A 27,780-nucleotide genomic window follows, 5' to 3' on the forward strand; every position below is an offset into this window, starting at 1 on the left:
GCTAAAGAAGTTGAGGGTAAAGGTAATGGTCTGGCCAAGCATGTCTGCAGACCTAAACCCTATTGAGCATCTGTGGGGCATCCTCAAACAGAAGGTGGAGGAGTGCAAGGTCTCTAACATCCACCAGCTCAATGATGTCATCATTGAGGAGTGGAAGAGGACAGTGGCAACCTGTGAAGCTCTGGTGAACTCCATGCCCAAGAAGGTTAAGGCAGTGCTGGAAAATAATGGTGGCCACACAAAATATTGACACTTTTGGCCCAATTTGGACATTTTAACTTAGGGGTGTACTCACTTTTGTTGCCAGCGGTTTAGACATTAATGGCTGTGTGTCGAGTTATTTTGAGGGGACAGCAAAATTACACTGTTATACAAGCTGTACACTCACTACTTTACATTGTAGCAAAGTGTCATTTCTTCAGTGTTGTCACATGAAAAGATATAATAAAATAATTACAAAAATGTGAGGGGTGTACTTACTTTTGTGAGATACTGTATATCCCGCTTACTTGCTGGAACACCACGAAGCTCCACCCCGCCGACATCTGATATAAAAAAAAATATGCGGATGCAAAATCAGCGGATAGCATATGCGCAGTGCGAGGCCCAGCCGCCCAGTGTGTCATCCACTGGCTTGAAGCCTCTCCCACAAAGGCGTGGCCATACAGTGAGTCCACACCAGCCTATCCCTCAGGGAATCGAGGGGTGGAATGGGGAGGTGTTTTGACAGGGTCAGGCAGACCCCACCTCCACACATACCCGACACCCCCATAACAGCGGCGCCCGGGTCAGTACCACCAGAGTGCCAGCTAGCCATAGGCCTACATTATGCAGGCTCTGACAAGCATCACTCCTTGTGATAGCTGCCACGGGTGCCCATACAGAAACCCTATACTCCGCAGACAGTTCCTAACACTGTGTAACAGGTCCCATGTGACAGACTGTGTACATATTGAAAAGAGTGAAAAACGATTAATAGCAAATTGTCAGGAAGGCTCTGCCAGAAGACAGGTTAATGCCTCAAGGCAAGCCCCTTCCTTGAACCTCCCAAAGAAGAAGCCGGGCACATGCGCACTCCTGTTCGCCTGTGCATATACAGATGCGCGCGCATGTGCCCGGCGCACCCGTAACAGATGAAGGCGCCAAATGGGCTATTTAACCACTTTAGCCCAGGAGGATATGGCTGCTCAATGATCAGGCCCTATTTTGCGATTCGGCACTGGGTGACTTTAACGGACAATTGCGCGGTCGTGTGACACTGTACCCAAACTAAATTGACGTCCTTTTTTCCCAGAGCTTTCTTTTGGTGGTATTTGATCACCTGTGCGATTTTTATTTTTTGAGCTATAAACAAAAAAAGCGTCAATTTTGAAAAAATAACAATATTTTTCAAATTTCTTTATATGAATTTACCCAAAAAAATGTAAAAATCAAAATTTTTCAACATATTAGGCCAATTTGTTTTCTGCTACATATTTTTGGTGAAAAAAAATCGCAATAAGCGTATTTTGATTGGTTTGCGCAAAAGTTATTGCGTTTACTAAGGGAAAGATTTACAGTATGTCATTTTTATTGTTTTTTTTTTAAACTAGTAATGGCGGTGATCTGCGATTTTTTTGCAGGACTGCGACTTTGCGGCGGTCAGATCGGACCCTTGACTGACATTTTTGGGGGTACCAGTGACATTACTACAGTAATCAGTGCTATACATATGCACTGTTACTGTAAAAATGACACTGGCAGGGAAGGGGTTAACTTTATTAGACATCCAGGGGTTAAATGTGTCCCTAGGGGCGTGCTTCTAACTGTAAAGGGGCGTGGCTTTTGATGTAACCACAGAGACATACAATCCTACATAGCAGGATCGTGTGATCTCTGCAGTTACACCAGGGAGAATGATAGGCGGCTTTGTTTACATTAGCCGCCTGCCTTTCTCCCTCTCCAGCGGAAGATCGCACGCTGGGATGGCAGTGAACAAGCGCGGGCAGGAGCGCGCCTCCGGCGGTGTGCGCTCGGCCCCATATTGGTTTTTGGGCGAGTGATGTACCCATAAGTTACTTTGCCCAGGGGGGGCTGACCGCCGCAGTATATATATATTTTTTTTTTTTTTTACTTTCTTCTACATGACATTTCCAATACAAAAAAAAAATAAAGATCAATTTTTATCATTTTAGGCCAATTTGTATTCTGCTACATATTTAAAAAAAAATAAATAAATAATAAGTGTACATTGATTGGTTTACGAAAAGTTATCGCTTCTACAACTAGGGGAAAGATTTGTCATTTTTATTTACTAATATTGGTGGCGATCGGTGATTTTTAGAAGGACTGGGACATTGCAGCGGACAGATCGGCCTCTGACACTTTTGGGGGGTGGGGGGGGGGGGACTAGTGACATTACTGCAGTAATAAGTGCTGAAAATATGCACGGTTACTGTATGAATGACACTGGCAGGGAAGGGGTTAACATCAGGGGTGATCAAAGGGTTAAATGTGTCCCTAGGGGGTGCTTTCTAACTGTGCAGGGGTTGTATTTACCGAATGAACACAGAGACCTGTGTTCCTAAATAAGAGGAACACAGGATCCCGGTGTTCATTACTGACAGAACAGCCTGGAAAGGCGCCATTCTGCCTCCATGGGGGAACAATCCTGAATGCCCAGCGGCAATCATAGCCGCCGAACTGGCTGGTTGGCTCCCCTTGTGGCGAATGGGCGCACGCCCCCACTAGCGGTCCCGCAAAGCGACGTACAGTTTAGTGGTTTCTCGGGACAGAGCCGACCTGCCGCAGTATATATATATATATTTTTTTTACTTACAGAACAGATATATCAGTAAGCCTTTGAATTATATATTTAAAAAATAAAATGGAAGAAATTACAGGAGTTCATTGCTCAGATTTACCTACACTGTAAAAGATGGGTTTACAAACAGAATATTTCATATAATTATTGTCATGAAACGCAGGTCAATGAATAATGCTCAAAACTGAGATAAAAACATTTAGTAGCTTATAAAAATATATATATTTCACATTAAATGGGAAACTTAAATTGTTCACAATTTGTTCTTTTACAATATTGGAATATAGTGCTTACAGTCCATGTTCTGAAATATTTATATTGACCTGCAATGCCAAAAAGTTAAAATTAAAACTAAAAAGTCATGTATCTATGCATTCAAAGTATAGGGTTTGCAATTCTTCGCAATCACATTTACACAGTGACTGTACAGTATTTCAATAACTGTACTTACAATAAATAAGTCAACATTTTTATTTTATAATACATAAAGCCTTTCAATAAGAATAATAAAACATTATGGCCTAAAACATACAACCCCAATTCCGAAAAAGATAGGACGCTGCCTATAATCTACATAAAAAAACAGAATGCAAATGATTTGCAAATCTTATAAACATATTTTATTCACAACAGAAAATGTTAAACCTATCAAGTGTTTAAACGGAGAAAAAATGTTGACACTGATGGAAGCAACACCTCTCAAAAAAGTTGGAACAGGGTCATGTTTACCAAGGAGTAGCATCTCCTCTCCTTTTAATAACACTCTCTAAACGTCTGGGAACTGAAGAGACCAGTTGCTAGAGTTTTGGAAAAGGAATGTTGTCCCAATCTTGCCTGATATGGGATTCTAACTTCTCAACAGTCCTGGGTCTTCTTTGAAGTATATTAAAGCGGAGTTTCGGCCTATTTTGCAACTTTAGTGATTCCTGGAGTGCTCGCTATGCTGATCAACAATTGGGCATTTTCAATTTTTTTCAGGGGTGCCTTACCTTATTTTCAGGGCATTTTCAATTGTACTTCCTCCTTCTCCACCCTCTGCGGCCGCGGCCGCCGACGTCACTTCCGCCTTTGCATTGCGTCCTGGGAGCGGTTTGTCATCACTCCTAGGAGGCTGGAATCAGGAAGAACTCCCAGAACACTCCTTGGAATCAGGAAGAAGGACACAGCAGATTAAACTGCGGCTTCAGATGCCCACATCCAAGATGGCCGCGCTCAGACAGCGTTTTTAAAAGTAAGATTTTGACTAAAATCCAATACTGTACACCTTGTAAGTATGAGAATAGCAGTTCTGTAAAGGGCGATGGATTAGTATTATAGGGGTATTTTTAGTTAAAAAAAGTAATTTGAGGCAGGAAATCCGCTTTAAGTTTCTGGATGCTCCAAATATTTTATGTTTGGTCTGGACTGCAGGCAGGCCAGTTAAGCACAAAGACTCTACTATGAAGCCATGCTGTGGTCACAGTTGCAGTTTGCGGTTTAGTATTGTCCTGCTGAAGTATGCAAGGCCCTCCCTGAAAGAAGATGTCATCTGGATGAGAGCATATGCTGCTTTAAAACCTCGATATATCTTTCAGCACTGATGGCGCCTTTCCAGGCTGCCCAATCCATATGCACAAATTCATACCTTTAAGAGATGCAGGCTTTTGAACTGAGCACTCATAACAAGCCAGAAGGTCCCTCTCCTTTTTAGTCCGGAGGACTAGGGACCCACGTTTGCCAGAAAGAATGTCAAATTTCAATTCGTCTGACCACAGAACCTTTTTCCACTTTGCAACAGACCAATTTAAAATGAGCTTTTGCACTGAAAAGATGGGCAACGTTTCTGGATTGTGTACCGATATGAATTCTTCTGTGCATGATAGAGCTTTACCTTGCATTTTTGGTTGGCATGGCAATCTGTGTTCACAGACAGTAATTTTTGAAAGCATTCCTGAGCCCATGCAGTAAGTTCCATCAGAGAATCATGCCGGTTTTTAAAGCTGTGCCGTCTGAGGGCCCAAATATTGCATTTCAGCTTTGTCCCTTGTGCACAGAGAATTCTCCAAATTCTCAGAATTTTTTGAAGATATTATGTACTGTAGATGATGATGGTGAAGTCTTTGCAATTTTACATTAAGAAACATTATTTTGACATGGTTTGTACATTTTTACACATCACTTTTCACAGATTGGTAAACCTCTGCCCATCTTAACTTCTAAAACACTCTGACTCTCGAAGATGCTCTGGTTATATTGAATCATATTACTGACCTGTTGCCAATTAACCCAATTAGGTGGAAAATGTTCTTTCAGCTCTTCATTGTTAGTACCCCTTACTTTGCCAGCTTTTTGCTGTCCTGTCACAACTTTTTCAAGATGTGCTGCTGTCATAAATTTCAAAATGATCTTTTTTCTTAAAATTGTACATTTTCTCAGTTTAAACATTTGATATGTTTTCTATTTTCTATTGTGAATAAGGGTATAATATAGGTTTATGAGATTTGCAAATCATTGCATTCTGTTTTTATGTAGATTTTACACGGTCTCAACTATTTTGGAATTGGGGTTGTATATTCTTCCCCACTCAATGTTTGCAATAATTAAAAAACTTTACATATTTTAAAGGTTCAACTTTATCCAAAATTGCTGTTTCAGCTCTGCAAGAATGCTGGCAAGTTAACTCTGCAATTTGGCTGCCTTTCTAGTACAATGACTCCAGTAACAAAACTTTTCCCAGATTTGTCTACCTGCTGTGGCTATTGCCAAGCTACATTGTGGGACTACCCTCCCTTAATGGGTGCTGCATAAGTAGAACAGATAATTAATTCAAATGCAATTATTATTATTATTAATAAAAAAAAAAAAAAGTAATTCAACTGTAGGGCAGCGACTCATCTAGACAGTGACAAAGGCTACTCTTAAAAAAAAAAAAAAAAAAAGGAAGTCGATGCACAAATTTAAAGTCTGCAGAGATTTTGCAAGCACAGTGGCTTAGTATTTACCATTTCTGCCTTGCAGCTCTAGGATCACTGGTTCAAAATCCAACCATGACACTAAATGCATGGACTTTGCATGTTCTCCCTGTTAGTCTGGTTTGCTCCCACACTCCAAAGACATGCTGGTAAGTTAATGGGCGCCTATCCAAATTTAACTCATGCTCTCATTTTTTTTATTCCTCCAAGAAGCTTTGGGCCAGGTCCTTCCCACAGCCCATCGTTTTGTTTACATATGCTGCAGGGCTGAATGCAGAATGCATATGCAGAATGACCCTACGAACAGAATTTTTTAGAGGACCTCCACACGCTCCAACATAGGATTGAGAAAGAAGGCTGGTCCTCCAAAATGCATTGCCATAGTTTCCATCTTCCACTACCCAGAAGTGCTGCTTTATTGCCTGGTTGGAGCTATGAGGGTGATGCTGCTACCCCTTTCCATCCGGTGGGTCTGTTACTCTGTTCTTGGGGGATCCACTGCAGAGTTTATACCGGAGGATTGTCAAACTTTTGTCATCTCTCCCACTGTTGTTCTCCCACACCAGTTGGACTCTCAGTACACAGTTGGACAGGGAAAACCTATTTTTCTCTGCAGCAGATAAGAATACTTTTAACCCTCTGTATGTGCATTCTTTAGCAGCTTTCAGTATTTTTCTTATTATGGGCTTAATTGAACTATTTGGTGTGCCTCAAGTTTTAATACAAATTATTCTTTCACAGAATGATTATTATTGAGGTCAGGGGATTGAAAGTTTGGTATCTTATAAAACAAGAATGGGTTCTAGTGGTTATTCCTAAACAGCTCATCCCTATCAGCTATGCTGCCATCAGTCACAGATAAGCCGGTCTTTTTACCATTTACAATTAAGCTTATCTGTTTAATGATGACTTCCAATAGGAGAATTCCCTCCTTCGAAGATGCAAGACCAAGTCCATTTTCATTCATTTTGTTGGTGTATACTTTACCCTTATTAAGATCCATTTGGATGATCTAATGCTAGATTTCTGTGCCCCTCTTCTTTTTTTCAAAGGCTACCCTTAGGAAATATCACTAAAGGGAGTCTGCAAGAGACAATATTCAGCCCTCCGATGTACACCCAAAAAAATAAATTTTAGCATTCTTTAAAAATAAAAATGAATCATTTCAAAGCAAATCAAACTTATTTTGTAAACTGTGCTCAGCAACTTGACAATTTATACTCATCACCTATGAGTTTTGTGCTGCAGTGAAGTTTAGAATGCTGCATGCTGTTTGTCAGTCTAAGATTCCTAAGCCGGTCTTATTGAATGAAAATCTTGCTCAAGACTTCAGTCCCATTTTTTCCATCATTTCTTCATATACTGTCCATGCCATTGCTGCCATAAGGGTTCGGCGTAATGCTCGAGGTAGACCCCCATTAAAGAATCCAGTCAAACCATGGTTCTAAAATAAACAACAAATAAACAAAATTAAATACAAATTATGGTAAATAACTGCAGCTTATGGAATCAAAATCCTTGCTTCAAATAATAGTTTAATCCTGTTTTTTTACCAAGGGCATTTACACCCCATTTGCATCTGTTTTTATATTGTTTAGATTTCAAAATACACTACTATCTTCCAGCTTCTAAAACTGTCAAGACTGGAAAAATCAATTTAGCCAGACTATGATAAAAGTGTTGCCTTTTTCTGTCCAACTCGAAAGCCTAAATAAATTACATGTCCATTCACAGCCGGCAATGGAAGAGTCCCAATTGGTGTGACGCTGACTTCAGTGTCACACTGGATTTCCAAAAGTAGTTCCTGCACTACTTTTGGCAACTTTGGGGCTATTTTAATAGACATCTGTGCATAAAGCTGCACAGATGTCTTTAAAGTTGCCCCCGAAGTAGGACTGAAATGTGGCTTTGAAATCGTGCGAGTTCAGAGGAACTTGCACAATATCAAAGCCGCATTTAGTGTAAACGAGGGCTCAGATTTACCAAAACCATGTAATAGAAGGACCTATATGAACTATCCAATTTAACTGTATCCAATCACACAGATTCTTGCATTGCTTTATTGATAGATATAAAGAAGATTGTATGTGTGGTGAACTTACATCACTGATCCAGAATTAAAAATATTAAAATGTATATAGTGGCACTTACAGGCACTGGTAAAGGACTAAACAGTGAGCGTTATTCTGCTGTATAAAATGGATGGTGTGTAGATTTAACATCTACTACTATCAGCGGTCCATTTCAAGGATTGCCTAAAAGTAGACAGGGTAGGAGCTAACCTGACATACTGGGCTAGGGAGTTCCAGATGATGGGAGAGGTTCTAAAGAAGTCTTGAAGGCGAGCATGGGAGGAGTGACGAGGAAGATGGAGAGCAGGATGTCTTGGGAGGAGTGGATTTGACTATTTGGGTAACGTCTCGATGTGAAGTTACTCATGTATCTGGTTTTATGGATGGCTTTGTAGGTTGTGGTTAGTATTTTGAAATTGGTACACTGGGCTAGTGGAAACCAGTGAAAGGACTGGCAGAGAGCGGCAGCAGCCGCGGATTGGTTAGTAAGTTGCATAAGTCTAGCTGAAGCATTCATGATCGACTGAAGGGGGGGAACAGCTTGTGTAGAGGTAAGCCAGCAAGCTCCATTTACATTAGCAGATCTCTAATTTCCAGGTGCGACTGATGTGACTTTACATCCTCTGGACCAAATTTGCTTTAAAAGTCACACCAAAGTATTGCAGGCACCTTTTTAAAACTGATCTGAAAGGGTGCAAACAATGGGTGTGACTTGTCATGGCCAAAGACGCATGACAAATCCCACAAGTGAATGGGCCTTTAAAGTCTGTTGTGATCTTTGACAAAAAAAATAAATAAAAAAAACATTCACATTTAAAGCAGCTAGAGCAGTAAGAGCTCATTTTAAGCTTAAGTTATGGTTTGTTAACATATAGTTTAACATTCATAGTCTAGGCAATTTAAAAGAGGAAAGGAAATACAGAGAATCTCATGAGATGACAATAATAAAACACTAAGCAGTAGTGAGTGAAAGCTGCTGAAATGTATTGGCATACAAAATTCATATTTAAAAACAAAAAAGGTGGAAGCTGGCCACCATTACACTGCAGAAGCGATCAAAAGCAAACTGCATAGTTGTGTGTAGCGGGAGTCCCTTAGAGAGGTTGGAAAACCCCTGTCTCAGCTCCCAAGTTCCTGCTTATGTGTTTGTCACCCTGTGTCTATCAGGGGGCACAGGGTGACTGAGAAAATTAACAACTAAATGGACACTGAGAATATGGTTTGGATTACTTCAAATGGGACAGTGAGGTTTGTCAACGATATCCCTCAAGAAATCTAGAATACATTAATTCCACTGTATCAGAATGATGGGGCATTGTAAGAGCTTTGCCTCAGACTATTGTAGGTAGGAGCTGGACAATCTGCTACTGGGGTCTCTTGCTATTTTCTGAAGGTGTTCTGTGTTTATATTTAGGATAATGTGTATTGTAGTTTATGATTTCAATGTTGTCAAGTCTAACCTGGAATGAGATCCCTGATTGTCCAGGTGGCTAGTTTTATTACATAACTTAATGTTTAGCTATGGTAATTATATTTCTGTGTGCAGTTTGTATTGTTAGGGTAATATGATCAGGAGGGGGATGTCCTCCTGTGGGATATATATTCTGTGCGAGTTTGTTCAATAGATTTCTAGATTTGCAGCTAAAATGAGTTCGGTCTAGTTTTTGGATGCAATAGGCAGCTAGAATATTTGATATCTATGTTTAAGACTGGAGGAAGCGATATACTGATGGAAGCACTCAAGCACAGTGTGAGTTGGTTCTGTCACAGTGTGAACCGAGCCTAAAACACCCAAATGCCCATTATTCATAAAGATATTCATGGGAAAAGGAGGGGGGCACAACAGGAGTGCAATAGAAAGAAAGTTCACTCTACAACATACCTTATAGATAGAGTAGGCAGCGTGACCTGTCCAGCGGTACTTCTCTGGCAAAAGCTGCATACGAGTTTTAATGACATCAGCTGGCTGGGTGCTTATGGACGCAAGGATACCAGCCATGATACCACAACTGAAGTTTTTTAGGGGAGTGAAGGTTTGGTCAAGATCACCTGCAGAAAAAGACATGCTATATAGTCTGATCTAGACATCAAAATATCAATATATCTTTCTACAATATTTTATTATTACTTATATATTTTTGTAATATTAAAATGTATTATGGTAGTAAATCAGGGCTCGACAAACCCCGGGCGCCAGGTCGCATTGGCGACTAGAATTAGCGACCTGGCGCCTGGGGTGCACTCCGAGAGGTGTCCCTTTTGCGCCCCAACCACTCACCGAGTGCATGGACTTCCGTGCCGTCCGAAAATTGAGGCCACGGTTTTTCGGGCTTCTTCAGTGAGAGAACGGGGAACTGGCACCCTCTTGTGGTGGCCGGGAGTTTGACAAGCAGTAACTAATGGCTATTTCCCCTGCCTGTCCATCTCCTTCCCCAAGAGGAGAGGAGAGGGAAGTTTTTGCAGGCTTAATCTCCCTGTCTACTTACCTTTGCTTAAAAGGTAAGTGGACAGGGAGTGTGGTGGTTATTATTAATTATTATTATTAATTTATTTTTTAAATTATTAAAAAAATATATATATTTTTTTATTTTTATTATTATTATTAAAAAAAATGTATTTTTTCAATTATTAAAATAAAAAAAAAAAAGATATTATATAATAATATAATTTTTTTTTTTCCTTATCGCCATGCCACAGCTGAAGGCCCCTTTCACACGGGCTGTCTGATCAGGTCTGCCTGTCAATTTTTCAGGCAGACCTGATCGGACCCTTCAGTCTCCTCTATGGAGCGGTAATCTGCCGCCATCTGATCCTGTCTGCCAAAAACAGACGGATGGTGGTTCTATTTTCTATCCATCCCGTGGATCGGATCAGCTGGCATCGGATGGAAACAGACAGACAGTCTGTTTCCATCCAATTGCGCTATAGAGCAGAGTGGGGTTCCAGTCTTTGTGTAAATTTAGTATGTTATTTTTTGGAAATAAAGCTTGGTTGGTTGTTTGTTTAAAAAAAAAAAAAAAAACTGGCTCCTAACTTTTTTAGCTGGCTCCTAGATTTCAGGAAAATTTGTCAAGCCCTGTAGTAAATAGTTTTTAAAATGTTTATAGTGCTACCTAATGCCAGACCAGACAGCACATGGATGGCAATCCCAAGACCTCTAAAAACATGCACTAGAAAGAGATTAAACACAAAAACAAACACCAGAGAGATAAATAAAAACATACACAAGATGTTGCATTCCGAAATAATCAGAACAGTCATCAATCCTGGATGCACCACTCCGTACTGATCTGATAGCGGCCGCCGTAGTGCAGTTTGCACCTGCAAAAGCCCCAGGCACTGACAGCCTGCCACTTGAATTTTACACTCAGTATGGAGAAATCCGGATCCCTAAATTGTTGGATCTCCTCCAATATATTTGACTCCTCGGTATTACCTGATTCTATGTGTGAGGCCCTCATTGTGCTTATCCCGAAGCCTGTTAAAAATCCAGTATTACCGAAGTCATACAGGACTACTTTCCTATTACAAACGGATATCAAAATTGGCAATGTCTCAACCAGGTTAGCTTATCAAACCTGACCAAACAGGCTTCATGCCAGGTAAAAACACCACATTCACTACTAGATGACTATTCATGAACCATCAGGCCCCACATGACTGCATTGGCATAAGGGTTATCCTGACATTAGACACAGCTAAAGCTTTCAACTCAGTGGAGTGGTGCTATCAATGGCATTGTCTAAAATGTTTTTGTTCCAACTTTATAAAATGGTTGAAAATACTGTATCGAGCCCCAGTGGCCCAGATATCAAATGGCTGAATCTCTGAGTAGTTTCTTGTATTTAGAGAAATGCGGCAAGGCTGCCCCGTCACCTCTTTTCTACGCACTAGCTGCGGAGCCTCTTGAAATCTCTATTCAGTCCAATTCCAACATAGAGGTTTCCCGTGGGATCATTTGTGGAGCTTGTTGGTCTATATGCCGATGATATGATTTTGTACTTGGGAGATTCTGGCCTCTCCTTATTAGCCCTCCTATATTCTGGCTTAAAAATTAATTGGGATAAGTACCAAATTCTTCCCACAAATGAGTTTCCATCCCCCACAGACCAAGAAATTGTATCTCTCACTAGAGTCAGCTGGCGAGGGGCTTTAAGGTAAAAGTAATCTGGAAAGCTCTAGAGCCACCCAATCACTTTTACAGGGCTTAAAAAAGGTGCTGACTTCACCCCACCCTCCACCGTAGCTCCCGTAATTACCAGGCTCTCCTGTTCTCCTGGGGACGGGACCGTGGTAAACATAAGTAACTAAAAGAGCAGGAGGTGATTGGGGAAAAATCAATTCCCAGATCCCCGTGACTAATGAACCTGGAAGGGATGTGTATTAAGTCACCTCTTAGGTTCACATCTGTCCCTCCCTTTCCTGGGGAAGAAAATGTTGATTGTTGCAATTTTTAATGTCACATGATATTTGCCTAATGTAGTATATCAAGCATGAATTTTCAGTAAAAAAAGACATTAAGGTTTGTTTTAGGGCACACAAATGCAATATATCACCCAATGTTCGATAATTATTAAAGATGAGGTTGCGCCAAGTAAATAGATACCCAACATGTCAAGAGTCAAGTCCCTACAGGTCATCATTTAAAGTTAAAAGAAAAAGCACAAAGATGTGCTAGGGCCCAAAAAAGCTAAACAATGTGTAGCACCTAGCACTATACTCCAATACACAGTACCGAATTAGCAAATAGAAGTTCCCCTCCACCTGGCCACACCTGCCATGTGGGTGCTGGGGATGGGAAAGGGGGTTCGAGAAAACTGTACAACTGCCTGACTGCTTTCATTAGAATGCCAACAGTCGGCTTGTGAACTATCTACATGCTCCTGGCTGCTATCGTAGCTGAGAGTATGTAAAATCTCCTGCTGCCACCAACATAAGACATTGGTGGCAGTAAAAGCACTAAAGGTGAACAATTTTGGGCCATCTATTGATGCTTGTCCTACATTTGGCTGTTGCTCCTTTTAGTAAAATTATTCATTTAACTCAGCCCCCATAGTACTGTAAACACCGAACGTCTGACGCTGAGACTTGTAGTTCCAGTGGTAATACACTGATCATAGCATGTCACTTGTTGAACACCTTCCCCATTCAGAAAAGGCCTTTCAGTTATTTTTACTAAATGCAAGGCTTTCTGGGATTAGAGGAGTACATAGATGGACTTTACAATCAGCTCTCCTCCAATCACAGAAAGCCTTGCATTTAGTGAAAAGAATATAAAGCCTTGTCTGAATGGAGGTAGTGTACAACAAGCAACCAACTATGATCAGTGTACTACCGCTGGAATAAAAAGTCTTAGCAATGGCTAGTTGGTGCTTACAGTACTGTGGCGGCTTAACACAAAGTTCAATAAAATACAGGCAGTAACAACACCTATAGATATAAAAAATAAATTAAAGACGGGTTTCTAAAACTTACTTTGAAAAGCAAATCTTTTGGCTTGGGTGTAAAACATCAGATAGATGCCTGAGAAAGGAGCATCTCGGAGCAATGTGGCAGTGAGACCACTAAACAGGCCACGAGCACCTTCAGTCCTGTATATGCTCCCCATTGCACCGAATACACTTTTATAGCTGTAGTTACCACTCTGAAAGAGAGTAAAGAGAAATTCTTTAGCATTTTGAAAGTAAAATTCTAATTTGAACTGGTTATCAATACCACAGATAATTGTATCTGTAGCCTCTTAACTAAAAAAAATCTTACTAAACATATATACAGATGTGGTCATGGGCAGGTTGCTTGGTATGAATGCCAGACGATGGAAGAAGACTCAAAAGATAACTGATTGCGTTGCATTAGTATTGTGGTATATTAAGGTTCTTGGATTTGTTACGATTTATATAAAAGGGATGGTATTCTCTTGAAACCGATTATGGAATTGGAGAGGTTTTTACTGCTGCGTTTGCATGCATCTTACTGAAATATTGAGCTGGCTACAATGTTATGAGCTGTATGTATTTACTTTAATAAAACTTTTTTATTTTTTCTAAAAGAAAAACACACAACATATCATATACTACATAATCAAGCTTGCAAAAATAAACAGATTTTTCTAGTAACTACTTTTCTTAGGAATCTTTCCACCTGGAAAGAAGGCTCCTCCCATCTGCAGAAAACACTAACAATTAATACAAAAATTCCTCTCCCTCAGGTCTTATGCAAATATTGATTCACTGTTGTCTTGGAGGGCTCCTTGAGAGGGAATCATCTTCCAAGACTGATTCACTATGTCTCTAGTTATCGCCTGGAACAAAAAGCAGAAAGAATAAGCAAAATAAATACATTACATCACTTGCTGAAACTTTGCAATCAAATGCCTCGTCCTGTGGTGCCTAAAAGAGGTTCTTAGCATTGCATCGCATCACATACTAGCACATTATGTGAAACTTACCCAAAAAAAAAAAAAAAAAAAAAAAAAGGAAGCCCTCTTTACCCCCTGCCTTGTCAGTGTCCGTACAAGGAGCCTTCCTTTTTACTTGGGAAAACACTTCCTGACATACAGGGGATATAGCTCTCTAACCAATCTGAATCCCTTTATGTGACCAATTATGTTCCCTTACGCAACAAAATCCTCTCCAATCATGGACTAAAGTGCCATTCACCTGGCTGGGCCGCACGAACATAATTAGGATGACCATTTTACCCAGAATTTTATTTTTCCTGCAGATGGTGCCTATCCCCCTACGTAGACGCTTCTTTCTTGAGCTCCAACACTTATTCATACAGTTTGATGGAATGGCAAAAGACCACGAGTAGCCATGACAATACTGAAAAAACCTAAACGGTTAGGTGACCTTGGTATTCCTGAGATAAAACTTTATTACAGAGCAGTTGTGCTTCAGCAGATCCTGAACTGGTGGTACCAGTCTTCCTCTAAATTATGGGTCCTCCTGGAGAAAACACTAGCTGGCCGTAACCTGTGTTACGCTTCATGGGTCAGCACAGCAGACAGAGGCCTTTCAGAATCTGTGTCGCCTTGAACTACACATACCCTTAGTGTGTGGGACAAACTGAATAGCTCCTTTTCTTGATAAGAAAGCCCTCTGGTTTGCATGTCCTAGACATGGACGTGATGGGAAATATACATGATATTTAATGACATTGCCCTCTTTTTCGTTCCTTTTCCCACTCCCTCCTTTTTGGGAGTGGGGCTCGTTTTTATCCCACTACCCTTACAGGAGGGGTGGGTTTAATTGAGCTTTACACCTACATTACCCGGCATATCTTGGCCCTAACCATTGAACAGCGGTTCTTCTATGGCGACTTTGTGGGCGCATTTAATGGCCAGTCATTATAGGGGGGAACCCCCAGCCCTGCTGCCTTATCCACAGTCTGGCAGCAGAGCAGAGGTTACACTGTCTTAGTATCACTCAATTGAGAGTACCTAAGAGCCACACCTTTGATGCTAAGGAACCTGGAATGCAAGTATTGTACAATGATTAGAGCTTTTTTAATTTTTTTTTTGTTTTCCAAGTTCCTTTTTCTGCCATGCGGGAGTATAACCCCACCCTTCTTTTCTGTATACCAGATTTGTGATTGCATACAGTATCTCACAAAAGTGAGTACACCTCTCACATTATTGTAAATATTTTGTTATATCTTTTCATGTGATAACACTGAAGAAATTACACTTTGCTACAATGTAAAGTATTGAGTGTACAGCATGTATAACAGTGTAAATTTGCTGTCCCCTCAAAATAACACACAGCCATTAATGTCTAAACCACTGGCAACAAAAGTGAGTACACCCATAAGTGAAAGTGTCCGACTAGCCATTTTCCCTCCCCAGTGTCATGTGACTCTTAGTGTTACAAGGTCATAGGTGTGTTAAATTTGGTGTTATCGCTCTCACTTTAACAGGACAGGTTCCAGTCAGAACAGGCCTGCCCATGGTCGATCAAAGAAGTTGAGTGCACGTGCTCTGCTCAGGGTCATATCCAGAGGATTTGTTTGGGAAATAGATGTAGGAGTGCTGCCAGCATTGCTGTAGAGGCTGAAGGGGGGGGGGAAAATCAGCCTGTCAGTGCTCAGACCATATGCCGCACACTGCAACACTGCATCAAATTGGTCTGCAAGGCTGTCTTCGAAAGAAACCTCTTCTAAAGATGGACTAGCCAAGCATGTCTCTAGACATAAACCCTATTGAGCATCTGTGGGGCATTCTCAAATGGAAGGTGGAGGAGCACAAGTTCTCTAACATCCACCAGCTCCATGATGTCCATGATGATGATGAGGAGTGTAAGAGGACTCCAGTGGCAGCCTGTGAAGCTCTGGTGAACTCCATGCCCAAAAAAGGTAGTGCTGGAAAATAATGGGGGCCACACAAAATATTGACACTTTGGGCCCAATTTGGACATGTTAACAAAGGGGTGTACTCACTTTTGTTGCCAGCAGTTTAGACATTAATGGCTTTGTGTTGAGTTATTTTGAAGGAACAGCAAATGTACACTGTTATACAAGCTGTACACTCACTACTTTACATTTTAACAAAATGTAATTTCTTTAGTGTTGTCACATGAAAAGATATAATAAAATATTTACAAAAATGTGAGGGATGTACTTACTTTTGTGAGATACTGTATGAGATCCCTGACCACACAATATTGGCACGGTTTTCATGTAATGTTCTTTTCTTTGTAAACTAAAATAATGATTATATTTACACACACACACAGCCCTCAAGTGGTAGGCTGTCAGCGTTGACAAGGCTTCCATCTTCACCCGGTCTTCCTTCCTTGTTTTCGGGCTCCAAGCCTTTGAATGGAGGAGCCGTGATGATGTCACTCCTGTGCATGCACCCGGGAGTTGTACACAGGCCAGGGCTCTGAAGAAATGCCATGAGTATTGACCCAGAGCGGGCGGGCTCAGCTCGCTCGCTCGGCACAGCATTTGATTGACAGCAGCAGGAGCCATTGGCTCCCGCCGATATCAGCCTAGGGAGGAGGGAGACAGCGGCAAGAGCTCTCGTGCACATCACTGGATCGGATCGGGCTCAGGTAAGTATAAGGAGAGGCCTGGGGGTTTGCAGCATAGAAGGTTTTTCACCTTAATGCAAAAAATCTTAAAACTTTAGAACTATTTCTTTTACACCTGCTACATACTAGAGTATTGTGTCCTACCTGCAATAACTCCTGTCTTAGAATTACCACTTCACCCAGAAAACTGTTGCAATTACAAGTGTTTAGGCATTCACTTGTTTATTTCTTTTGTTTGTATTGGTATGACACAAAAAAAAGTGGAGAAACAAAAAGCCAAATCTGACACATTCCGTGCAAAACTCAAAAAATGGACTGGACAAAATTATTGGCACCCTCAATTTAAAATTTGACAGCACACCCCTTGGAAAAAATAGCAAACCAATCTCTTCCTGTAACCATAAATTTGTTTTTTTACATCTCTCTACTGGAATTTGGGACCACTCTTTCCCCAACTGCTCCAGGTTTCTCAGAGTGGAAGGGTTCCTTTTCCCAACTGCGGTTTTGGGATCTCTCCACAGGTGCTCTATGGGATTTCGATATGGACTCCTTGCTGGCCAGTTTAGTAGTCTTTAGCGCTTTATCTTAAACCATTTCTGGGTGCTTTGGGTCACTGTATGGCTGTAAGACCCAACTTTCTAAAACTGGGCCCTACATTGCACCCCAGGATTCTTTGGTAGTCTTCAGCTTCAATAATGCCATGCACACAGTCAGGACATCCAGTGCCTGAAGCAGCAAAGCAAACCCAAAATATCAGTGAACAACCACCATGTTTGACTGTAGGGACTGCAGTCTATTCTTTAAAGGCCTAATTTCTTAAATAGAATATTGGGCTTTACCAAAAAGCTGTAATTTTGTTTCATCTATCCACAGCACATTCTCCCAAAATGATTTTGGCTTCCTCAGGTACATTTTGGCAAACTCTGATCAATTTTTCTCTTTTGTCCACGTCAAGGGAGATTAGCTACAGTGCCATGGGCTGTAAACTTCTTGACAACGATGCACAAAGTGGACAAAGGAACATTAGGATCTCTGGTGTTGGACTTGTAACCTTGAGATTGTCCATGCTTTTCCACAATTTTAGTTCTCAAATCCCCAGACAATTCTTTGCTGCTCTTTCTCTCTTCTCCATGATCCGTGTGGCACACAAAGATACACAACAGAATCAGCACCTGTTAATTGATACAGGTGAGTTTAATTACAAATTACAGGAGCATCACAAACTTGGAATGCAATTATTTCTTACAATTTTGAGAAAGTGCCAATAATTTTGTCCAGTCCAATCTTTTTTGCATGGAATGTGTCAGATTTGGCTTTTGGTTTCTTCATTTTTTTGTGTCAGACAAATAATGAGAATGTCTAAACATTTGTAATTGCAACAATTTTTCTTAGCGAAGTGGAGAATTATCTGTCAGAAATGCAGGGGTACCAATATTTTTGACCATGGCTGCATATGCACATGCTCTTTCAGAATTTACAACTCTTGATTGGCATTTCTCCTGCTATTCCCGTTAATTTAAATTATAATAGTCTTAACTTGCATTGTGTAATCCACAAGATTGTATACTGTATCCTCCTGGTCATTTGTCACACTTCTTTTTTTTTTTTTTTTTGAATATCTTTTTGAATATCGGTGTTACTTCCAATGTAGTTGTGACTATTGCCATGTATACAATGTTTTATATCAATAAAAAGTTATACGATTTAAAAAAAAAAAAACTGCAATAAATGCCATTTCTTTAATTATTATGGATCTAAACGTCTTGGAGACTCCAATGAAGTTTGCTTTAGATTTCAGGATTTAAAGTATGCCTCGGCTTGGATTTCCACTCCAATATAGAGGATTTGTTAACCGTTCTGGACCGCAAGGATTTGCCGCCTTAATGAACAGGCCATTTTTTTCGATACGGCACTGCGTTAATTTAACTGACAATTGCCCGGTCGTGCCACACTGTACCTAAATAAGATTGATGTCCTTTTTTCCCACAAATATAGCTTTCTTTTAGTGGTATTTGATCACCTCTGAGATTTTTATTTTTTGCGCTATAAAACAAAAAAGGAGCGACAATTCTGAAAAAAAAAATATATATATATTTTTCACATTCTGCTATAGAACATTCCCCAAAAAAAAAAAAATTAACGATTTAGGCCAATTTGTTTTCTGCTACATAATTTTGGTAAAAAAAAAAAAAAAAAAAAAATTGCAATAAGCGTATTTTGATTGGTTTACACAAAAGTTATTGTGTCTACTAACTATGGGAAAGATTTATGTAATTTTTATTGTTTTATTTTTACTAGTAAAGGCGGCGATCTGCGATTTTTAGCGGGACTGCGACATTGCGGCGGACAGATCAGACCCATGACATTTTTTACACTTTTGGGGGGACCAGTGACATTACTACAGTAATCAGTGCTAAAAATATGCACTGTTACTGTAATAATGACACTGGCAGGGAAGGGGTTAACACAGTGGGTGATCAAGGGGTTAAATGTAAGCCTAGGGGAGGATTTCTAACTGTATGGGGGTTGGGCTTTTGAAATGATCACAGAGACCTGTGATCCTTTATAGAAGGATCACAGGCACTCTGATCATTCCAGAGAGAAGAACGGTCAGCTGTGTTTACAATAGCTGGCCGTCCTATCTGAGCGGGAAGTGATCGCGACCGACGTAGAACTACGTTGGTTCGTGCATGAGGGCCAGTTTGCCGCAGTAAAACTGCGGCGGGCGGTCGGGAACAGGTTAATTACCAACCGGATGGCCAATATTGGCTAAATGAAGCAGTTTATGTATACAATTATTAGGCCAGGTTCATAGGGCACTTCTTAGGGGGACTGGATAACACTTCTGCCTGCAGGCCCTTATGCCCAACGCTAGCATCCACCAATGGGGCAATATCCACATGATTAAAAACTTAGTGAACAGATGACCCCATCCTTTCAGAGAATAAGCCTGTAAAATGGTCAGGCAAATCCAATTCATCAGGAAATTGCCAGGTTAGATGCAAGGGAACCCTTTGCATAAACCTTCCAGCTTGACTAGCAAATATGTCTTCAAAAAGAAGGCCATGGAAGTTAAACTCAACCTAACAGCCTTCACCATATTCAGCATGTGCATACTCCTTTGGATGAAGTGGCAACAGACAAAATGAAGGAAGTTTGATGTCCTCTGATGTAAAAGTTGTAAAAAAAAAGGTGAAAAAAAGAGACTCTAGGTCTCAAAGGAACCTTATCCCTATAAGGGATGAGGAAAGGCGACATGATTGACAAGGCTTTCAGCTTCTCCTGACCAATGAAAATTCTTTCTGAGATAGGGTCATAGGAGGGACCTCCCAAAGCCGGGGGGGGGGGGGCCTCTGTAGTACACAAAGCAATTAGTTTCATGGGGCCAATGCATCTCATGGAACTGAACAAAGGAACCACCATGCGCCTGCATGCATTTGCAAAGAGAGGACCTTCCCTGCGTCTAAATATACCAACTTTGTAGCATGAATAGTTTCAGTGCATCTCAGGAAGAAAGGGGTTTACTAAAATGCCCCTGCTATACTTGTGAACACCTTGGTGACCGTGGTCAATCTTAAAAGGGTAGACAACAAACTGGAAGTGCTGGTCCCTTACTACAATGCACAGGAAACATTGATGATTTGAAAAAATAGGGATATGAAGATATAGGTGTATCCACAGAAGCCAAAAACTCCTTGTTTCACAGAAGTCACAACTGAGTTAAACTCTACACCTTCTAGGCCATAGGTGTCAAACACAAGGCCCGCGGGCCGAATGCGGCCCCCCAGGCACACCCCTCGTCTCTGCCCCCACCTTGTCTCTTTAGTCAGCAGCAGAGAGGACAGAACTCCTTTGCCAAAACCTGCACTCCTCTGTGCAGCTGCAGAAAGGCTCCTCTTTGCCCCCCTCCCTTTCTCAGCAATTGGCAGCAGAGAGGAGGGCAGAACTCCTCCTACAGATCCTGCATCTCTCTGTGCAGCCACAACACCTCCTTGCCTTTGCCTCCCCTGGTCTCAGCATTCAGCAGACTCTTGAAGATGACTCCAGCCCTCCTTTGGTTCTCCTCCAGACCCTGCACTTCTTTCCAGATCCACCCGCATCTTTTTCCTGGCAGCAGCACAAGGTAAGTGGGTGCATTGTGATGTAAGGAAGGGTGAGTGACTCTTGACTTCTTATTGGTGGGGGAGAGGGCCGTGTAAGGGGGCGTGGGGTGCTCTGGACATCAAATCCTACAGATATACCCGGCCCTTTAAAAAAACTGTGATTTTATTGAAAAAAAAAAAAAAAGAAAAAAAAAACTTCAGCATAACAATAAACAATAACAAGGACTGTGCATAGAAAATACCAATGAGCAGTTTTGTATAGTCAAGAGCTTTGTGAATACCGTACATGGAAGCATCCTATGACAGTGATGGCGAACCTATGGCACGTGTGCCACAGCTGGCACACAGGGCCCTCTCTGTGGGCACGCCAGCTATACTGGGAAGCTGCCGCCGCCGATGCCTCGGCTCTCTAAACCTCTCTCTCTCCGCACGGCAGCGGTGCTGTGAAAAGGGGGGAAGGCAGCGGGGAAATACACTGACAGTCCACGCTCGCCCCCCTTCTGTCAAGCAGCGCTGGACAGGGACAAAACATCGCTTGCAGAGATCGCCGCCCGCTCTGATTCCTCCTGTCTCCCCATTGGCTTCAGCTAAGCACCAATGAGGAGGTTGACAAGTGCACCATGGGACATTTAGTCCCAGAAAACTATGGGGAGAGAGAGAGAGAGAGAGAGAGAGAGAGAGAGAGAGAGAGAGAGAGAGAGAGAGAGAGAGAGAGAGAGATCGTGGGAAAGACTGGAGCAGCACACTGTGAGCCAGGGGAAAGAGATACTGTGAGGATACCCCCCTGCAGTGCCAGTTGCGGGCCTTGCCACAGGCAAACAGAGTGAGTGGACATCTGTTCTGGGGAAGTGTTGCTGTGTCCCTGGGTTTGGGGAGAGGCCCTTGCGGCCATTATCTGTGGCTGTTATCAATTGTAGTGTTGGCACTTTGAAAAAAATAAGTTGGTTTTGTGTCGCAGTTTGGGCACCCGGGCTCAAAAAGGTTCGCCATCACCGCTATATGAGGTAGTAAAACTTCTACAAAGGGTATTTGCAGGAGAAAATGCATTAAGTACAGGTGTCAGACCTCTGGAGCCATCTATCCCAGATCTTATTGAACTTGGCCGGGTTGCCTCTGTGTTTGTACATAAGCTTATGGTATGGAAGAACATTGTTTACCTCCGCCAGCCATGCATCGAACGCAGGGGGGCACTCCCGCATCCACTGTCTGGCGATCAATTTCCTAGCTAAGAACATCGTAGTTTGCAGAAAAGTGGTAAGGGATTTATCTATGTCTTCATCTGGGTATATACCCAATATGCACTGTTTGGGGTCTAGCTGTACCGGGGATCCCATTTTGTCATGTAGGAAGGCTACAATTTGTTTCCAATAACCCTGAATCAATGGGCAGCTCCAGAGCAAGTGAAAGAAAGTGCCCACGGTCACATGGCACATCGGGCAGTTTGGGGTTGCCTCAGGTCAATATCGCGACAGGCCAAGGGGAGCGAGATAAGTTCGGTGCAAGATAAATAGCTGGGTGAGTCGGTCAGACAGTTTGGGGGATACCGTCCTACACGTCGCCCTAGTCCTCGTTGTCTATGTCTCCCACATCCGTCACCCAATTAGTTTTAACAGAGTAGGCTATAACGGTGGAAGAGGGTGTGTGGAGTTCCGCGTAAAGGACGGAGATAGGTGTTGTGGATCAGAGTCCTTGAGAACGTCTAGTATAGTGATAGATTCAATTTGGGGGGGCGCATATGGGAACTGGGACCAAAATGCATGCCTGACCTGATAATGACAGAAAAGCATACAAGCTGGTAGAGAGAAGGCTACGCTTAATTCCTTGAACGTGCCCAGGGTTGACCCCCGCAAGAGGTGTGGGAGGTAGAAGATTCCCCTGCCACTCCACAGTGCTGAGTCCGGCAGGGAGTGGGATTCCTCCAGGACCATATTGTGCCACAAGGGGGTATATTTCATTTTGTCCATCACCACCTACCACACTCTGCTATAATTATAAAGCATAGAATGGGGTTCACCCTTAATTTCAGAACCCCGTACACCCCGCAGAATGACAGTCAGGGGGTCCTCTGTTGAGAGGGACCACCCCGGGCAGAGCAGCAGAAGGAAGCGAGACCTGTCGGTTTTATCAAGGTGGAATAGGTGTGACAGCTGGGCAGCAAGATAGTAAAGATTGAAGTCTGGCAAGGCTACACCCCCCAAATTGGAGGGGTTTTTAAGCTTACGCCAGGAGAGCTTGTGTCTACTCTGACCCCAGACAAAAGCTTTAAGAAGGGCCTCCATTTGTTTAAAGAATTTCAAGGACAATTAGATCGGGGAGTGCCATAAGATGTACAGTATCTTGGGCAAGAGAACCATTTTAATAAGATTGACCCTGCCCATTATACCCAGGGGTAGTTTAGCCCATATCTGAATTTTAGATTTGATCAAGTCCTATAGGGGTTGAACATTGTCGGCGATATAGTCTCGGGGGTTCGTGGTGACCAAGACACCTAAGTATTTTAACCGTGATACCCGCTGGAGAGTTAAACTTGGGGGGGACTAAAGAGGAGAAGAGTGGTCAAGGGGGGAGGATCTGGGACTTATCCCGGTTAATTTGCAGGCTGGAGTATTTATCGAATCATTTTAGAAGGGATAAAGCTGTGGACAATGATCCGTCTGGATCTGCAAGGTAGAGAAGTGTGTCATCAGCGTACATACTGATTTTTTCAGTCAGCGGTCCCATGCGCAGTCCATGGATGTCAGGGTGGTCTCTAATGGCTATGGCAAGTGGCTAGGCCGCCAATGCATAAAGTAGGGGAGAGAGTGGGCAGCCCTGCCTCGTCCCCCTGGTAAGTGGGAACGATGCAGAGGTCCTGCCATTTGCCAAAACTTTGGCTACCGGAGCACTGTAAAGCAGTTGTACCCATTTGACAAATCTCGGCCCGAACCCAAATCTGCCCAGGCACTCCCACAGGAAGCTCCACTTAACCGAGTCGAATGCTTTGGCCGTGTCCAGTGTCACCACCACCCTTCTGCCATGATTCTCATGCCGAGCTTTAATGTTCATGAATAATCTACGGAGGTTAAAGGACGTGTTTTTGCAAGGCATAAAACCTGATTGATCTTCATGGATTAAGGACAGTATTACTTGATTCAGACGGAGAGAGAGGATTTTGGCCAATATTTTTACGTCCACCTGCAAGAGAGAGATAGGACGGTAGGACTCTGGATAGTGGGGATCATTACCCGGTTTAGGGATCAGTATTATTAGTGCTTCGCATAATGAATTGGGTAGCGTGGATTCCTGAAAGATAGCGTGAAATAAAGCTAACAGCTTCAGCACGAGTAGCTCAGAGTAGTGGGCATAGAATTAAATCGGAAGTCTGTCTGTTCAGGAGAGTCATCTGTTCCTCCGTGAGTGTGGGAAATCCTACCCGATCGAGCAGCGACCGCATATCAGAAGGGTCAGCAGGGGCCTGAGAAGTGTAAAGACTGCTAAAGAATGAGCGAAACCGTTTAGTCACGCCCTGGGGGTCCGTTAAGGGGTCTCCAGAGTCAGTCCGCAAAGCTATTACTACCGGCGGTCTGTCTTCACTATGCACCATGTAGGCTAAGAGTTTCCCAGCCCGCTCACCATGTTCGAAAACTTTGTTTTTGAAAGAACAGCTTTGACTTGGCCTGTTCGTACTCTGAGTGACAGCTCTCGTCAGCATCTGGAGCCGCAAGGCATTAGGAGGAGAGGGGTCAGCCAGAAAGTCTGACTCAGCCGACAAAAGGACAGCCTCCGCTCGACATTTTGCTTCGGCACTACCTGCCTTGCAACGTTTGATCTGGGATGTCAAGGTGGCTCGTGCATGTAATTTGAACGCCTCCCACACCGCTAGGGGGGAGGCCGTGTCCTCATTGTCCCAAAATCAGTCCAATGAGGCCTCAGCGGGTAGCAGGGACAGCCAAATCGGACTGAGACGCCAGGTCGGGGGCGGCTTGTCATGCCTTAATCTGATTGTCGCCCAATAAGGGCTATTGTCAGCGAGGGATCTAGGGGAGAAGCCCACAGAAACCAACCTGGGGAGCAATGATTTGGAGAGTAGGATTAAGTCAATTCGTGAGACGGAATGGTGAGAGGGTGAGAAACAGGAGAACGCCTGCTGCAGGGGAAATTTGGCCCTCCATGTGTCCACCAGGCCAACACTCTCCCCCAGCCGTGCAAATCTGGTGGAGGTGGGAGGCCATGGCGTCCGAGGATTGGTCTGCAACCTCTCAAGGCTAGGGTTCATAACAGTGTTAAAGTCACCTACCCAAATGGCCGGTATTGCCGGGTATTGTGCCATGTAAGATAGACCCTCTGCTATTAAAGACATGTTGAAGGGGGGGGGGGGGGGAGTACATAAAAGGCCAGTAACAGCCAGGGTTCTCCAAATAGCAAAACATACAGGAATATAGTGATAAACAGAAAACGACCAGCGCTATGGTATGTGGGATAAGAAAATTATATATGCAGGTGTAAGCAGCCACCAACCTACCCCTGTGAAACAAGGGTACAAATGTGGAAAAGGAAGAAAAAGGTTGGGAGAGGCGCTACCTGTTTAGAAGTGGTATAGTGCAAAAAAATCTTATAAAACCATCTCCATAATAAAAATGATCCAAAATAAAATAAGCAAATAAATAAACAGTATATTGGTGGGGAGTAAAGTGCATGTGCCAGAAAGAAACGTTGATTGGGCTTAATATCAAAGCCCCCAAAAAGTGCTCAGTGCCCAAAGCATAATAATTGTATGCACTATAAATAAATCAAAGGTGCACAAAGTGTAATAAAAATGTAATATCTTAAGAAGGGTTGATAGTGATTATTGAGTGAGAAAAATAAATATCAATGAGGTTAGTAATCAATTAGTCTTTATCTTATTATTTATAAAGTGATGTGCATATAAGAAATGATAAATAAATAAATTGGTCCAGCCTTTTGGGTGATAAAAAAGGTAAGAAGGAATGAGCGCACTTCCGATAAAGTTCAAAAATGTGTATTTATTCCACATCAAACGAATGGCAAAATAAACCGTACACACTGTGAGTGCAGGACAAAACGGTAGACGCGTTTCACGACTGGATGTGTCGCTTACTCATTACCAAGTTCACTGTGAATGTGCATCGGCCATATATACACCCCATACATACAGCTGACAACAATTAGATTCATCAAACTAGTTGTTCGTTCAATTAGGCAGCTGTTGGGAATCTACGGCTTAGTTGCACAAACAGAGTGACCCCAGAAAAACCAAATTAAACACACTGTGCAAAGAAAAATCTATGTACATGAATATACATCAATTGCAGTGAAAAAATTGATTTTTGTAAGAACTTACCGTAAAATCCTTTTCTCTTAAGCTCATTGACAGACGTAGTCTTCTTGATTCTCAAGAGCTGGGTTATGTTGTCTCCGCAGGAGTAGGACTAGGCAGAATGACAAAACGTTCTGGCTCCACCCTAGGGGCAGTCTCTGAGGGTATATCCTCCCTCTCTCTGCTACAGGGAATCAGTTCTGTTTAAAGCAGTACAGAGAATTTAACCCAACCCAACTCAATGATAGAGGGGCGGGTACTACGTCTGTCAATGAGCTTAAGAGAAAAGGATTTTACGGTAAGTTCTTACAAAAATCCATTTTTCTCTATCGCTCATTGACAGACGTAGTCTTCTTGATTCTCAAGAGCTGGGACATCCAGAAGCAGTGCCACAAATGAGGGGTGGGATTGACAAAATCAAATCCAATCTAGAAGGCCCAACCGGTGCCAAACTAGAAGTTTTAAAGGCTCATTATAAACAAAGAATGAGGCTAAAGAAAAATTTTTCCAACGGAAAAAAACCCTCGTGGTAGACCACTGGTCTCCTCAAATTGCGGCCTGCAAAACCTTGCGGCCAAATGAGGCATCAGACGATGCCATTACATCAACTTTATAATGTTTAGAGAAGGTATGCACCGACGACCAGGTAGCCGCCTTGCACACCTGGACCACTGACGCCTGATGGCAAAAGGCCCATGACGCACTAAGTGCCCGAGTGGAGTGCGCCTTAACAGGGAACGGGGGCTCCCGACCCTTAATAGAATAAGCCTGCACTACCGTCTGTCTGATCCATCTGGAAATGGTCGCGGCAGATGCAGGCAACCCCTTTTTGGGTCCATCTGGGATCACAAAAAGTGAATCTGTCTTGCGAAACGAGTCTGTCGTTTTCAAGTATACCCTGATCGCCCGGACCACATCCAAGGAGTGCAAAGCAAATTCCCGAGGATGACTGGGCTTAGGACACAGGGAAGGTAATACAATTTCTTCATTCAGATGAAATTCTGAAACCACTTTTGGTAGGAAGGATGGATTCGGACGAAGAACCACCTTATCTCTATGAACCACCAGATATGGTGAACGACAAGATAATGCGGCCAGTTCTGACACCCTGCGTGCAGAAGTAATAGCCACCAAGAAGGCCACCTTCTGGGACAACGTGGGTAGAGGAATCTCCCTAATATCTTCAAAGGGAGGTTTCTGAAGAACCGACAACACTAGATTAAGATCCCAGGGGGGTAACGGCGCGTGCACTGGCGGAGCCAGATGTCGCACCCCCTGGATGAAATTCCGCACCAAGGAATGAGTAGCCAAAGGCTTCTGAAAGAAGATGGCTAATGCTGAGACCTGACCCTTGATAGTACTCAAGGCCAGTTTCTGCTCAACCCCTTGTTGCAGAAAAGCCAACATTCGACTAATCGAATAAGACCGAGGACGGAACCCCAAAGGTTCACACCATGCAATGTAGGACTTCCATGTGCGATGATAAATCTTTCTGGAAGTCG

At 42.6% G+C, this 27,780-nt stretch overlaps 1 protein-coding gene across 1 annotated transcript in view; it reads right to left on the bottom strand.

Moving 5' to 3' along the window:
• Positions 1–6,892: 6,892 nt before the first annotated feature.
• SLC25A38 (solute carrier family 25 member 38) overlaps positions 6,893–27,780 on the bottom strand; it is a 60,423-nt gene continuing 39,535 nt past the window's right edge. The window contains exons 4-6 of the mRNA XM_082266085.1: positions 13,302–13,470; positions 9,709–9,875; positions 6,893–7,198 (exon numbers count right to left, since the gene is read on the bottom strand). Of these exons, the coding sequence (XP_082122211.1) occupies positions 7,076–7,198; positions 9,709–9,875; positions 13,302–13,470 (459 nt within the window). The 3' untranslated portion in view covers positions 6,893–7,075. The remainder of the gene's footprint in view (positions 7,199–9,708; positions 9,876–13,301; positions 13,471–27,780) is intronic.

Source organism: Pelophylax lessonae (assembly GCF_965119305.1).
Source record: "Pelophylax lessonae genome assembly, chromosome: 8".
Classification (NCBI taxonomy): domain Eukaryota; kingdom Metazoa; phylum Chordata; class Amphibia; order Anura; family Ranidae; genus Pelophylax; species Pelophylax lessonae.